Below are 15,402 nucleotides of genomic sequence, written 5' to 3'. Positions count from 1 at the left end.
CACTGTTCACAGTTCTTTTTATGACAGGCACACTTTAAGCAATTTAAACATCATGACCATCTGATTCGCAGGGGAAATCAGGGCAATTCTTTCTCTCTGCTATGCATTCTGCTTTCTCTCTGCTATGGCATCAGACTGGCAAACTGAAAGCAAAGAATTGGCTACTGAATTATTTTGCCTTTAATGGGGCATTCCAAGGTAAATTACTTCTTACAGGTGATAATTATAGGTGGTAAGTGTCAGACCCCCCCCCCCCCCCCCCCCGCAATATCCATAACAGGGACAAAATAAACTGATAATTTCTTGTCAATGCTGTCAGTCAAAGAAGAACTGACCGGATATGCCAAATGATTTGTTATTGGGAATGAATTGAATTTCCTTTTTGGGAACCATCTCCAATGTAGTCTAAAATTCAGAAATGAAGGCTTATCAAAGGGCCCACAATCTCATCAAGAGTAAAAAAAACATTATAACCCAGAGGCAACCTGTGCATGCAAAGAGCTGCACCCTCTAATGGCTTGGGTGAAGGGCAAGCCATGGCCACATTTTGGATGTCGCCGCGCCGCCTAGGATGCGGCGACACGGACTGTTAAGGGTTAAATATAAAGGTAAATGCCCAGCAGTAAGGGAAGGAGCTATAGGAGCGGGTGGAGTTAGGTTCCAGTTACAGGAGAGAGAAAGTAAGAGGATAGGCTGATGGCAAGAGGAAGAGGAGGAGTATTAGGGGTTAAAAGGGAGGCATGAGATCCGGCCGGCCTCTTTGGGTGATCTCCGGCCGGGTAGCAAACAGCTTCCCACCCTCCCTCCCATTTTTTCTGGTGGTTTTTTGAGTGTGTGTTGTTATAAAAAAAAAATAATAAGCAAACGTGTTGTTTGTATGTCTGTATGTTTTTACCCCTTTATATATAAAAAAAAATGCTATATTAAAAAAAATAAAAATAAAATTATGTGTCGAGATCAAAAAAATTCAATAAAAAAATGTATAAATAAAACTAGTAATTATGTGAACTTTGGGTTTTGTTGGTTTGGTTGTTCTGGTGCCACTGCACTGGGGCGTGGTGGTGTCTTGTATTGGGGTTTGTGGTGAATTTGGAATTTTTGTGCACTCGGGTGCCTTGGTACTGATGTTCTTTTCTTTTAGGATAAGTCACAGCGTGGCGGAGGAGAAATGGAAATGAGGAGTTCATGGAGGAGAGAGCGCTTTGCCCGTTAAAGAGGGCGGCCGGCAGATCGCTTACCTCCGAATGCTAGACTCAAAATTTTTGGGCTCAAATGTCTATTTGAGATATTTGATAAAATAAACGCTGTGGCCGACCCCCAGTTGTCCAGCAAAAGGTTAATGGTTGTCAGTGTGTTTCTTTGACATGAACATACAGCAGTTACAAGTGATAAAGCAGCATAATACGGACAGTCTCTCCAAACTTCTCAGCATCCACACCTTTATTAGTCTATACAGGGCTGGGTGTTAAGATTGGCTTTTTTAGAGCACCTTGACATAGAATGCCTCCTCCACAAATTGAACCTTCATTCATCTTATGCATGTTTGTGGCTACTTACAATGTGCCTTATCAAATGCAAAATAGGTTTCTTTACTTAAGATAGCCCCACGTAGAGGCATGATCTGACGAAGTGGGCTTGTCCCGTGAAACAGCTGTCACACATGCGAATGTTCATGGCGTCCTAGCCGCCTGCTCTGCATTAGCATGTTCACCTTCCTTTTCATATATGGGATAAAGATTATCAGCATGGACTGACCGGTAAGTGCGGTTTCTCTCTCTTTCAGGTTATATATCAGCATTCTGTGCCCTTCTTACCTGCACCACCAGTCTTAGCAGCACCCCATAGGCTCACGCCAACCCAACGGTTTGTGTTACAAACAGGATTCACGTACTACACCCCTGCAGTGCTGGATAAGAATTGTCTATACCTTTTATACAGATAAGAGGAGTAATGTCATAAAGCAACTGGCTGCTCTGACAAGAGCAAAAAAAGCACTGTGTTCATGTTAACCTTTTCCTGTCACATTATGTGGCTATCACATATGATATCATGTGGATGAATACCTTGAAACAAACATGTATGATTCTAAGGATAGGGGATGTGTTAGATCGCCTCGCCCCCCTGCGATCTCCCGAATGGAGCCCTGGCTCCCTGCATGGAATGAGCATTTTCGACCACCGCAGGTAGCTGCGGCCAACATGGCAATCTCCGGCCTTGCCATAGAACTGGATGGAAGGGGCGTGTTGGCCACAGCCTCGTGCTGTGGTCGAAAATACTCGTTCCATGCAGGGAGCCAGGGCACTATTCGGGAGATCATTGACCCCCCGTGATCTAACACTTATCCCTATCCTTAGGATAGGGGATAAGTTGTACATCCCAGAGTTATCGTTTAACACAACAATTTGTACATCTGTAGCTTTAGTGGTTACAGAGAGGCAGGTCTTTGCATATGGCACTAAATATTGTCACCTGAAACAAGATGGCTGCCAGATCATGTGGCCTAGAACTTTTATGTAAAAAAAAAAATAAAAAAAGAATAAGAACATAAGTTCCCTAAGTTTTTTGGTCTACAGTCTGCATATTACAGCCAAATAAATATGGAGGCTTTTTGGCTTGCTGTTATTGGCTTGCAGTGGCGATATTGATTATGAAAATGAACCAGCTTCAACAAACATTGTACAGGAGGTAACCGGGAACATTTGTGCCAAATTGGGAATTATTCTAACAAACGGTTTCAAGGGAGAAGATACAGTGATCCCTCAACTTACAATGGCCTCAACATACAATAGTTTCAACATACAATGGTCTTTTCTGGACCATTGTAACTTGAAACCAGACTCAACATACAATGCTTTGGAATCTGCGAAACGTGTCAATGGCTGGAAGAACCGACCAATCAGAATGGACATTTCACTGGCAAAACCCCTGTGCATGCATTGACTGGTGTCTGGTAGCGCCCCCTACAGTACAGGGAGGTATTACATGTTCTGTACTCTTCACCTGTGCCAGGGTTAGCTTCTCCTTTGGGCATCAGGTGGGGGCGGCTCCATTTTCCTTTTTTTTAGGACATTGCATGTTCTCTACAGGACCCTGAAGAAGCTCATATCCTCTACATAGACCAGTGTTTCCCAAAGAGGTTGCCTCCAGCTGTTGCAAAACTACAACTCCCAGCATGCCCGGACAGCCTTCGGCTGTCCGGGCATGCTGGGAGTTGTAGTTTTGCAACAGCTGGAGGCACTCTGATTGGGAAACACTGAAATAGACAGTGATTTACAGCTCCCAGCAGATCTTTCTTACTTTTATATGTAAGGACTTGCTTTATCTGTATTAGTTATCTACTTATTTATCTTTAATCCTCACTTTTTCCTATTTTTGGATGACATTTTGGTGGCTTCAGAACCAATTACCAGGTTTCCATAGAGTTATGGTCTCAACATACGATGGTTTCAACATACAATGGTCGTCCTAGAACCAATTAATATTGTAACTTGAGGGACCACTGTATTTGTAGAATATTGTGCAATCCAATATGGCAGTCAAACCATGTGCTCAAAAGTCTTGTAATGAACAACTTTGAGTAAGGTTAACAATGTTACCACATGCAACAATTTATACATCTGTTGCCTGTGCAAAAATTGCCACAGAAAACCAAGATAACTGGCAAATCATGTGACCTTTTTGTTCCAAAGGATTTAGCACAGTATAGGGCAAAAAAAGAGTCTTGGGGTAACAGTTCTGCCAGTATAGGCATTTATGGGCCAGAATAATAATCTGGGCAAAAACAATAGGTGTCCTGTGCATCTTCGTTGCTTGGCAACCTAATAAATTCTTTTAATTATATGGCGCTAACATATTCTGCAGTGCTGTACATCTATAATAACTCACACTGGGAACTGGTCTGCATGTGTTCTCCTCTTGGCTGTGCTCCATCCTGACTTTCTTTACAGTAAACTCTTTATATGCAGGCAGGAGGGGTAACCCATCCACATACTCAAATTAAGTTGTGTTTTTTTTTTATTTAAAAAAAAAAAAAAATAAAGAAAGAAATTTATATTGCTGTTACTGGTTTAATCTGGTTTCGGACCTCGGTTCTTATAGCTGTGTATCTCCCCGAAAAAAAATCATTTGCAAAATGTGTCGACTTCTTCTAGGTTTTACTTTGCTCCTTTATGCCTTATCCCCGATAAGCAGCGACTTTGTCATTGAAGGAATAAGAAACTTACAGGTCTGTATCTATTATGTGTCGGGGGTTAATAACTCATTTATGAATTATGAATTATTAATTATGGTCAACAAAAGTAGGTTTAGCATTTCATGGTCCCTTTTTATTATTTACGTTTTTTATACTATATGACCATTAGGTTATCACATGTTATCTTTATGCATTTTAACATAGGAAATATTCAAAGTTTTATACATTAATGAAAATCTAATGGAATGACATATATATATTTTCATAGAGGTCAAAAAAGAATTCTTACTGTAATGTACCAATATTTGGGTTTTGTATTCTGGTGTCTGTCTATCATGTGATTGCATGAAACAGTATAGTACAGTGGTCTCGAACTTTGGCCCTCCAGATGTTGCAAAACTTCAACTCCCAGCATGCCCGGACAGCCGTTGGCTGTCCGGGCATGCTGGGAATTGAAGTTTTGCAACATCTGGAGGGCCACAGTTCTAGACCACTGGTATAGTAGGACATGACATTATGTTGCCACCTTTGGATATTATTGATGTACTGTCACTTTTTAAGGGGCTTTTGGCAAGTTCCTATTTTTAAAGTACTCCAGTGGAATTTTTTTTTTTTTTATCAACTGGTTCAGAAAGTTAAATAGAATTGTAAATTACTTCTGTTAAAAATCTTAATCCTTCCAGTACTTATCAGCTGCTGTATACTACAGAGGAAGTTGAGTATTTCTTTTCTGTCTGACCACAGTGCTCTCTGCTGACACCTCTGTCTGTGTCAGGAACTGTCCAGAGCAGGAGAGGTTTTAAATGGGGATTTGCTCCTACTCTACTCATGTCAGGAACTTTCCAGAGTAGGAGCAAATGCCCATAGAAAACCTCTCCTGCTCTGGACAGTTCCTGACACAGACAGAGGTGTCAGCAGAGAGCACTGTGGTCAGACAGAAAATAAAAACACAACTTCCTCTGTACCATACAGAAGCTCATAAGTACTGGAAGCATTCATATTAATTCATTATTAACATTAATATTTTTAACTTTCCGGAGCCAGTTGATATGAATAAAAAAATGTTTTCCACTGGAGTTCCCCTTTAACTGTAATGTTGAAATAGATTCTAGCTGTAGGATTTTTGCTTCTTACCAGCAGCTTGTTATTCTTAAAAAAAACTTGGTTCAGCAAATTTTTTAAGGGAGTTTATTAGGGTTTATTAGGTTTTCATAATAACGACCTCCAACAATCCTCTGTCTCCTAGTCTAACTACTATCTCCTCCAACTACATAGCAAATTTTACGTCTTGATTGAGTCATGTTTGGGATGTAAAAAAGAGAGACGACCAATTTACTCACAGCTGTAGTTGAAGATCAGAGCCTCAAAACTATTAGAAATGTCCAGCTGAAACTCTGTATAATGTTTATTCAGGTAGAAGAAACAGGCATGGTCGCACATCTACATATTGTAATTTGATCTAATTGCTTCTCAGCATAAATTCAAAAACTAACAGGTTGTTAGTATACATTTTTGATCGAAAAGTACAAGCCCACTCGCCATGTCAAGGTCACCTATTTAGAGTGGGTCCCTAACGTCCCTAGCATAAAATGGCGTAGCACTGGGCGGCGACCACCACCGCCGCGACACCAGTGCCCAAAGGGGGAACAACCCACTGGCAAAGCGGCCCCAATGCCACTCAAACCAGTCTATGGGCCGCACCCCCCCGCAGACACGGCGCCACGGCAGCAATGGACACCGCACAGCACCACACCAGTGTGAACAGGGTGTAAAAGCTCACTTACTATGCACTCCCAGTCAGACTGGGAGGCTGCTAGGAAAGAAAAGGCCCTTGTGTAGCTAACTACTACTTATATAGGGTTGGGCTGAGGGGGTGGGGCAGAGTGCAGACACATGGTAAAAAAAAAAAAAAGAGGGGATAAAAACCACAATGTGAATTCAGGTAGAAGAAACAGACATGGTCGCAGATCTACATAATGTAATTTGATCTAATTGCTTCTCAGCATAAATTAAAAATCTAACAGGTTGTTAGTATACATTTTGATCAAAAAAGTACAAGCCCACTCGCCACATCAAGGCCACCTAATTAGAGTGGGTCCCTAACGTCCCTAGCATAAGATGGTGTAGCACTGGGCGGCGACCACCACCGCCGCGACACCAGTGCCCACAGGGGGAACGACCCACTGGTGTGGTGCTGTGCGGCGTCCGTTGCTGCCGCGGCGCCGTGTCTGCGCGGGGGGGGTGGTGCGTCCCAGAGACTGGTTTGGTTGGCACTGGGGCCGCTCTGCCAGTGGGTCGTTCCCCCTGTGGGCACTGGTGTCGCGGCAGTGGTGGGCGCCGCCCGGTGCTACGCCATTTTATGCTAGGGACGTTAGGGACCCACTCTTAATAGGTGGCCTTGACGTGGCGAGAGGGCTTTGTACCTTTTGATCAAAATGTATACTAACAACCTGTTAGTTTTTGAAATTATGCTGAGAAGCAATTAGGTCAAAATAGGTCAACTAGGTCATAATACAAAATTGTGAATGTGCGGCCATGTCTGTTTTTTCTACCTGGATTCACTCTGTATAATGTTTGTTGGCTCACAAATAGGGCTAAGGCTAGGTTCAGACTACGGAATCTTTGGGCAGAAAATTTTCCGCCCGGAGATTCCGAGTGCGGCCAGCGCAGACTGAATCAGTCGGCGCTAGGACCGTGTGGACACTGCAGTCTCCAATAGACTGCAGTGTGTTCCACACGGATTTCCGCCTGAAGAAAGAGCAACACCACTCTTCAGGCGGAAATTTCCAAGCGGATTTTCCGTTCACAAATTCCGCTTCACAAATTCCGAGGTGTGAATTTGTGAACGGAAACCCATTCACTAAACTATACGTTTTAGCAAGCGGAATTTCCGCCTGCAATTTCGAAGCGGAATTGCAGGTGGAAATTCCGGAGTCTGAACCTAGCCTAAGGCTCAATTTACATTTGTGTTGTCAATTATTTTTTCATAGGAGCAGAAAAACCAAAATGACAATGCACAATGGACCCAATTCACTTAAAATGGGTTGTGCCATTTTGACAGAAAGAATAGCACTGCTTGCTGCACTATTCTTCTAATTAAAGGGGTACTCTGCTTCTCAGCATTCGGAACAAACTGTTCCGAACGCTGGAGTGGCGCCCGGAGCTCGTGACGTAATGGCCTCGCCCCCTCATGATGTCCCACCCCCTCAATACAAGTCTATGGGAGGGGGCGTGGCGGCTGTCACGCCCCCTCCCATAGACTTGCATTGAGGGAGCGGGACATGATGTCATGAGGAGGCTGGGCTATTACGTCACAAGCTCATGGCGCCGGCTCCAGCGTTCGGAACAGTTTGCCCCCAGCGTTCAGAACAGTTTACCTCTTTAAATATGTCAGAATCTAGGTACCTGTAATGCAAATGTGAATACAGCCTCAGTCTGTGTTGTACATCAGAATAAGGATTTAAAAGCAAGATGGAAACCTCTTCTTCCATGGCATCGGCACCGAATTTACAGCCCCTATTCTATATTTGTCAACCTCAACCACAAATCCCCCCTTACATACCCTGCTACTTGTGCATTGATCTCTTTATTTCTAACACAGACTATTCTTAAGATCAAATGCATCAGAATCTGCCACATAGGAACCTCCAATGCAAATGTGAATGCAGCCTTAGTTTGTATTGTACATGAGAACAATTCCAGGATTCTAGCCTAAAGTCATAAAGTGGTGCAGGAGGACCAGGTGATTCTCTGGATAGAGAGAAGTTTCCTCCTTTCTCTTCTTTTTAAGAATAAAATCATCCCCCTTCCTTAGGGTATCATAAGACAAATCAGTTAGGGCAGGATAACTTGATGGGGGAGATTTATCAAAACCTGTCCCCAGGAAAAGTTGCTAAGTTTCCCATGGCAGCCAATCAGATCTTTCAATTTTGAAATGGCCTTGTCTTTTAGAAGAATTAGTGCAATGCAGGTCAGATTGTTATCAATGGAAAACTTGTCACAGTCAGTGGCGAATCATCATATGGGGTGTTTGGGTGCCCAAGACTACTGCTTAAAATGCACTTTTAACAATATGCTACTCATATACGTTGGCACTGGCCCAGCACATGTGTAAAGAGGTGGAGGAGTTTACCCCAGTCCACACCAGGCAACAGTTTCCAGATAGGCTGTTGGACTCGGTGTCATCCTCATCTGTCTCTTGCTGGACAGAGCAGAAAACCAATGTAGAGAGGCTGTCAGGAGGAGGAGAGCGTACAATTCTGTTTGGGACAGCGGCAGGAAGAAAAATTGAGAGAAAAGACAGGGCAAGGGGGGCAGAAAAAGAAGAAAGATGGACAAGGAAGAAGAATTGGAGAGGACATCTGGACATTGGATAATGATCTGGGGCCTATGGTCTGCTAAATCAGCCACTGTGTACAGTTCACACTACTATTGTTACTTATCACTGTTGTTCCCATATGTGTTGTGTGAAACATTTTCTTATTTCACTTATCCAGAAACCTTTGTCTGACTTTGGGAACTTCTAGGTTTTGCTAATGTGCCTGTTATCTTAGGGTATGTTCACACGATGGAATTTGTCCGCACCGACATTCCACAGCAGCAGAGTCCCATTGATTTATATTGAAATCTGCTGCACTGTTCACATGGCAGAATTTCTGTGCCAAATGTTTCTGCTTTGGAAATTCAGATTCCGGCGTCCGCAGAAAGAACATGTCTATTCCTTCTGTGAATTCCACAATGAAATGCATTGTCATCTACGAGACAATGCATTTTAAGCGATCCTAGCACCCGCTGCATTAGTCAAATGTGCGGAATATCTGTACGTGTTTTTTGTGCGGAATATCTGTACGTGTTTTTTGTGCGGAATATCTGTACGTTTTCGACTGTGTGAACCCGGCCCTACTTGGAAAAGTAGTGCCGCATGCAGAGCTAGTTTTCCCATAAAAAAATGCAGGTGTGAATATAGCCTAAATGAATTTTGCACAATTGAATTTTTTATTTCTTTTTGCTTACAGAAAAGAAGCACCGACAAGGTAAGGCGTTTAGCATATTAAACATACAACTGACTAGATGAATGTCACCACACATGTATCACACAGGGCTTCCCTGTTAACAGCAGAGATTAGAGTATCCATTTTTAATCTGGTCTGTATCTTCCATAGTACCGTATATACTCGAGTATAAGCCGATAAGCCGTGGCCCCTAATTTCCCCCAAAAACCCAGGAAAAGTTATTGACTTGACTATAAGCCTAGGGTGGGAAATACATCATCCCCCCCTGTCATCATCCAGACCCCCGTCATTATCACCCCCGTCATTATCACCCCCGTCATTATCACCTCCGTCATTATCACCCCCGTCATCATCACCCTGTCATTTTCACCCCGTCACCATCACCCTGTCATCATCCCCCCCGTCATCATCACCCCATCATCATCACCCTGTCATCATCACCCCATCATCATCACCCTGTCATCATCACCCCGTCACCATCACCCTGTCATCATCACCCCCCGTCATCATCACCCCATCATCATCACCCTGTTATCATCACCCCCATCATCATCACCCTGTCATCATCCCCCCGTCATCACCCCCCCTTCATCATCACTGCCTGTCAATCCCTTCATCAGTGGTCTTCAACATGCGGACCTCCAGATGTTGCAAAACTACAACTCCCAGCATGCCCGGACAGCCGATGGCTGTCCGGGCATGCTGGGAGTTGTAGTTTTGAAACATCTGGAGGTCCACATGTTGAAGACCACTGCGGCCTTCGTCATCATCCAGTCCAGACCCCCCTTTAGTTTTCTACTCACCTCCCCTCGGTGGGAAGGAAGCGTGAGCTGGTCCGGGCCATCTATGCTGCAGGGACCGTACGGTGGGGAGGGTTAGTTGTTCCGGGCTGTCCATTTTCACCGGGAGGCCCCCTTCTCCGCTCCGGCCCTGGACTAGTGACGTTGCCTTGACGACGACGCACAGGGAGGTTCATGTGCAGGGACGTCTGCTGCGCATGGACGTCCCTGTCTGTTGTCGTCAAGGCAACGTCACTGGGCCGGGGCCGGCCCGGAATGGAGAAGAGGGCCTCCCGGTGAAAATGGACAGCCCGGAACAACTAACCCTCCCCACCGGACGGTCCCTGCAGCATAGATGGCCCGGACCAGCTCACCCTTCCTTTCCACCGAGGGGAGGTGAGTAGAAAACTAAAGGGGGGTCTGGATGATGATGAAGGCCACAGTGGTCTTCAACCTGCAGACCTCCAGATTTTTCAAAACTACAACTCCCAGCATTTACTACTAGTTTCTATATATTTTATGGGCACCAGATATGCAGCCAGGCAAAAATGGTTTCAAATTATTGTATATACCTTATATACTCGAGTAGAAGCCGAGTTTTTCAGCACGATTTTTCGTGCTGAAAACTCCCCCCTTGGCTTATACTCGAGTGAACTCTCCGCCTGTCAATCCCTTCTCAGTGGTCTTCAACCTGCGGTCCTCCAGATGTTGCAAAACTACAACTCCCAGCATGCCCAGACATGCTGGGAGTTGTAGTTTTGCAACATCTGGAGGTCCGCAGGTTGAAGACCACTGAGAAGGGATTGACAGGCGGAGAGTTCACTCGAGTATAAGCCAAGGGGGGAGTTTTCAGCACGAAAAATCGTGCTGAAAAACTCGGCTTCTACTCGAGTATATAAGGTATATACAATAATTTGAAACCATTTTTGCCTGGCTGCATATCTGGTGTCCATAAAATATATAGAAACTAATAATTCTCTTCATTCAACCTACATTGTAATTGAATGTTTGGAGTGCTGAAACGCTGTAAAGTTTTAGGTTTCTTCTTCAAACCATGTTATTTCTATCCTGAATATACATGAAGGGAATTCCTGTAAACTCATTCTATATGGTTAACAGAAGCATCTAATGTGTCTTATTACAGTAACAGATAAGGCTGGGATTCCACTTGGCAACTTTTTTTTTTTTTGGGGGGGGGAAATTGCCACTGCACTTTTTGAGTCGAAGCCAGAAGTCTTTTCCTGAAGAAGAAGTATAAGTCTTTCTTTTATATTCCTCTTTCCTTTTGAATACACTTCTGGCTTTGGCTCAAAAACTGCAGTGGCAGTATTCCCAAAAAAAAGATCCCAAGTGTAAACACAGCCTAAAGGGGTTGCCACATCTTTGTCAATTTTATGAAACTTGGATTAATGTTTTGTTCTGTCCTGTCCTATAATATATTTGTGTCGCATTTGGCTAGCGAGGAATGGCTCTCATGTGCACACCATGGTATCCTATGGAGGAACATGTGACCATGACAGCACCCCTTCAATAGAAACTCAATGCATGCAAGAAACTAACATATGTAATTTCTTTATTTCATTTTTTGCATATTATTATGGAGCTGCCACCTTGCCTGAGCTTTTTTCTAACCACACTTAGGCACGGCCCATTGACATAGGCAACAATGTGCAGGACCTGTCTAAGATGAATTGGAGACAGCACTGTGCATTCTCTGTAACATTTTCAGAGGGCATTCTATATAGTGAGGGGCTCTTCTCTGATCAAAAGCTATTGGGGGAAATTTATCAAATCTACCTGTGTAGATGAAAAATGGTGCAGTTACCTATAGCAACCAATCAGATCACTTCTTTCATTTCTCTAAGACCTTTTTAAAAATGAAAGGAACAATCTCATTGGTTGCTATGTGCAACTGGTCAACTTTTCCTTTGCACAAGAGTTAATAAATCTCCCCCATTCTGTACTGTGAAGAAAGGCATTACTGGGAAAATGATCTGTACAGAAGAGGAAGTCTCAGCGTAGTTTTAGGCCTAGTGGTCAAACTAAAAACTGCAAGATTTCAGGTTTAATATAAAATATAGAAAGAAAAGGGAAAATTAGGAAAAAAAAATCACCAAAAATTCATCAAAAATATGGTTAACATAAAAAACCTAATTTAAACAACAGTTTATTTTCTGATAACACATTCTCTTTAAACTGACAAAGAAATGGCGAGCCCAATAAGATAAAAGTCTTATATGTGAATTTCCAGATATAATAATAACTTTTGCACATCCATCTATTTTGTGCCCTGCAGCCGGTCGCTGATATAGAAGTCTACAGTATAATTATCAGCAGTCAGGTGACGTCCCGCTTTGCCCACAATGTCATCACAAGTAGAGCTGTTAATAATGCCAATATCTCAAAAGAAGCCTTCTTTGATGTGGATCTGCCAAAAACTGCTTTTATTACAAATTTCAGCATGTAAGTCCAATTTTTACATTTTTTCTTATGCCCAAATATAGCTATTGTTCAGTTTACCTAAGGATTTGGGAGTCAAACAAATCTTATCTTTCCTTACATCCCACGACAGATGTTTTTGTATGATATAATGAGGCATAACTTATATAACTGCAATTGTCTAAAAGTGTGACATTTATATAGTGAATGACTACTGGCTTATTGCACTTGTACTGACAGAGGATAAAGGAGTTACCTTATCCCAAGTAAGTTATCAAGGACTACCAGGATTCCGTAAAACCAAGACTGTCTGCCACATGGACTTACTAAAGATATCCAGTATAGCTGATTTTCCTTGGCCTGAGGGATATATTCATTCTTGTTGGCCACTACTCCTCATGGTGGACCAGCCTCTCTGAGTCTAAGAGATAACAATTTCAAGGGCCCTTTAAATGTCTGTGCCATTTTGGACCTCTGGTTGTGCCATACACTTCTACTGCTAGGAGCCAACCAGTGGTATTCTCCTAATTGTCTCAGAGATTCATTCATCTCAGGAACTAACTATCCAACCCACTGACTTAACATGGGTTAACTCCTTGTTACCAGCTACCACTTGTCACCACAGGAATCATCTGTTGAAACTGTTTAAGCTGTGCACCTTGTGGATGAAGTTTTTGTGTTACGTAAAGTTAACCATTTTGAAGCAACTCCTCAAATCCATGTGTCTTGGTTTCCAACTGCATGTGCACCACCAAGGGCATCCCAATTGTTAAAGGGTTATTTTGGATACTAGAAATTCTCTTCTATTGTTCAGAGGCTGCAATCAGAATAAATAAAAAATATATACTCATTTACCTCACTCCCTTAAGGGTCTGCTTATAAAGTCTTCTGAGATGGATTCATCTCAGCATTGATGGCCCGCTCAGCCTATCAGTGAGTGAGGCAGAACACCACTTCACCTGGTGATTGGCCGAGCGGTCCATTACTGCTGAGCCAAGTCCATCTCAGAAGTAGAGACTGGAGCGTTCAGTGGGGGACCGGGAAACTTCACAAGAGAGAATTTCTAGTATCTGGAATACGCCTTTAGCTGGAATTGCCCCAGGAAGGCAACACAATTAGTGCAGTCCCTCTTCTTTTCAAATTGTGGTGTCCCCCAGAGAGGTACTAATGATCTGAACTCCACTGCAGCCACTGTGAACAAGGTCTCCTACTGAGGGTGGGACTACAACTACCAGCTGGCCCTGGCAACACCATCTGTGTTACCCTGCAAAGTCACCACATTGGAAACTTGGCCATGGTTTGCTCCAGGATAAAGATACCATAGGTTCTTCTATAGTTAAGTGACGTGTTTTGGATAATCAACTTTTTTAATATGACATAAATTTTATTGGTGCTCCATCCCATCTGATGAACCTTCACCTGTATTCATTACAAAATGTTTGTTTCTTTGGTAAATATGGGAAACAGAAAGTGTATTGCTTGTGCTTGACCCTACTGATGTGATGTATCCATTTCTTTTATAAGAGTCCTTGTAAGAGAAGGCATTATGAAGAATAGTTTGTATAACCAATTGTAATTGGATATTACAGGATAATAGATGGAGTAACTTATCTAGGAGTCATCAAAGGAAAGGAAGCTGCTAAAAAACAGTATGAAAAAGCCGTATCAAGGGGCCAAACAGCCGGACTTGTCAGGTAAATGATTCTATTTGGGTTCAGTCTTCCAGGCTGCGGAAATGCTGTATAATTTATTGGGAATTTGGTGTTGATTTGCTGCTGTGGATTTTGGAATGCATGCACCAATATTTTACAGATAAAAGTCGATGGGAGTATTTTTTCTGGGGCTGGCACAAAAATGTGCTACTTTTTTTTACATAATAAAACTGGCATGCCAGCCTGGATCAATTGCAGATTTTGCTTCAGATCTACAGCATAGTTGCAGCTCAATCAGCAATATTTACTGTGTATTTTGTCTTCTCTATTGAATTCATGCCAAAATTTAGTTTCTGCTGTGAATTTTTTCAGCAAGTATTAGAGACTACTCATCTACTTTGTTGCTACTGTAAATGTGGTAGCCGAGCACAGCTGTACCAGCTTCTACACTGAATCTAGTTTGGGTGGCTGTAGTCTTACAAGGTTTCCTGGACAGTCAAATGTCTTTGTCTAAAATGCTGACGCCTAGGTCTGTTTAATACATTGTAAATCTATTTTCTGTGTTTCTGTGTACATCATGAGTACACAGAAACACATGAGTGCCGCATTTTAAAAGTTAACAGTTTCCTTTCAAAAGTGTTTTTCACAATATAAAAAGCAGTATCTAGTCACTTGTCCACATTTTAGCAAATTAAAGGGGTATCCCGGGATTTTTTTATATATTTTTTTTTACTATGCTACAGGGTCTGTAAAGTTAGTGTAGTTCATAATATAGTGTCTGTACCTGTGTGTGATGATTTTTTTCACAATTCTTCTGTGATTTTCACTCCATTATTGTGTAACATTATATATATATATATATATATATATATATATATATATGTGTATATATTGTACCATACATATATCATACTAACATAAAACAATTTTATTCCACACAGGGCTTCTGGTAGAAAGACTGAGAAATTCACTGTATCGGTTAATGTGGCTTCAGAAAGTCAAGTAACATTTGAGTTGGTCTATGAAGAAATGCTGAAACGTCACCTTGGAAAATATGAGATGTTCATTAAAGTTCAGCCAAAAACTCTTATAAAAAAATACGAGGTACGGTCCCATACAGTATCACTTAAATAGAATGATAGAATTCTTGTTTGGTTCACATTTATATTCTTAAAAAATCTTATATATTTAACTTGCACACTTGTGCTGCCCACATAGAGGAGGAGACTAACAGTTTAGGCTAGCTTGGAGTAGAAGTCACTTAGGTGGAAAAACTTAAAGCTTCATGTGGGGCAGGGTGGTCTGGCTAACCTGAGGAACCCCCTGTG

At 42.4% G+C, this 15,402-nt stretch overlaps 1 protein-coding gene across 1 annotated transcript in view; it reads left to right on the top strand.

Moving 5' to 3' along the window:
* The first annotated feature begins 4,132 nt into the window (after positions 1 to 4,132).
* Positions 4,133 to 15,402, top strand: part of LOC130275797 (inter-alpha-trypsin inhibitor heavy chain H3-like) — a 64,592-nt gene continuing 53,322 nt past the window's right edge. The window contains exons 1-5 of the mRNA XM_056524221.1: positions 4,133 to 4,225; positions 9,208 to 9,225; positions 12,280 to 12,446; positions 14,012 to 14,116; positions 15,016 to 15,178. Of these exons, the coding sequence (XP_056380196.1) occupies positions 4,133 to 4,225; positions 9,208 to 9,225; positions 12,280 to 12,446; positions 14,012 to 14,116; positions 15,016 to 15,178 (546 nt within the window). The remainder of the gene's footprint in view (positions 4,226 to 9,207; positions 9,226 to 12,279; positions 12,447 to 14,011; positions 14,117 to 15,015; positions 15,179 to 15,402) is intronic.

The sequence above is a fragment of the Hyla sarda genome, chromosome 6, assembly GCF_029499605.1.
Source record: "Hyla sarda isolate aHylSar1 chromosome 6, aHylSar1.hap1, whole genome shotgun sequence".
NCBI classification, from domain to species: Eukaryota; Metazoa; Chordata; class Amphibia; order Anura; family Hylidae; genus Hyla; species Hyla sarda.
Note: the sequence above shows the minus strand (reverse complement) of the source record. Positions and strands in the feature narration are given on the sequence as shown.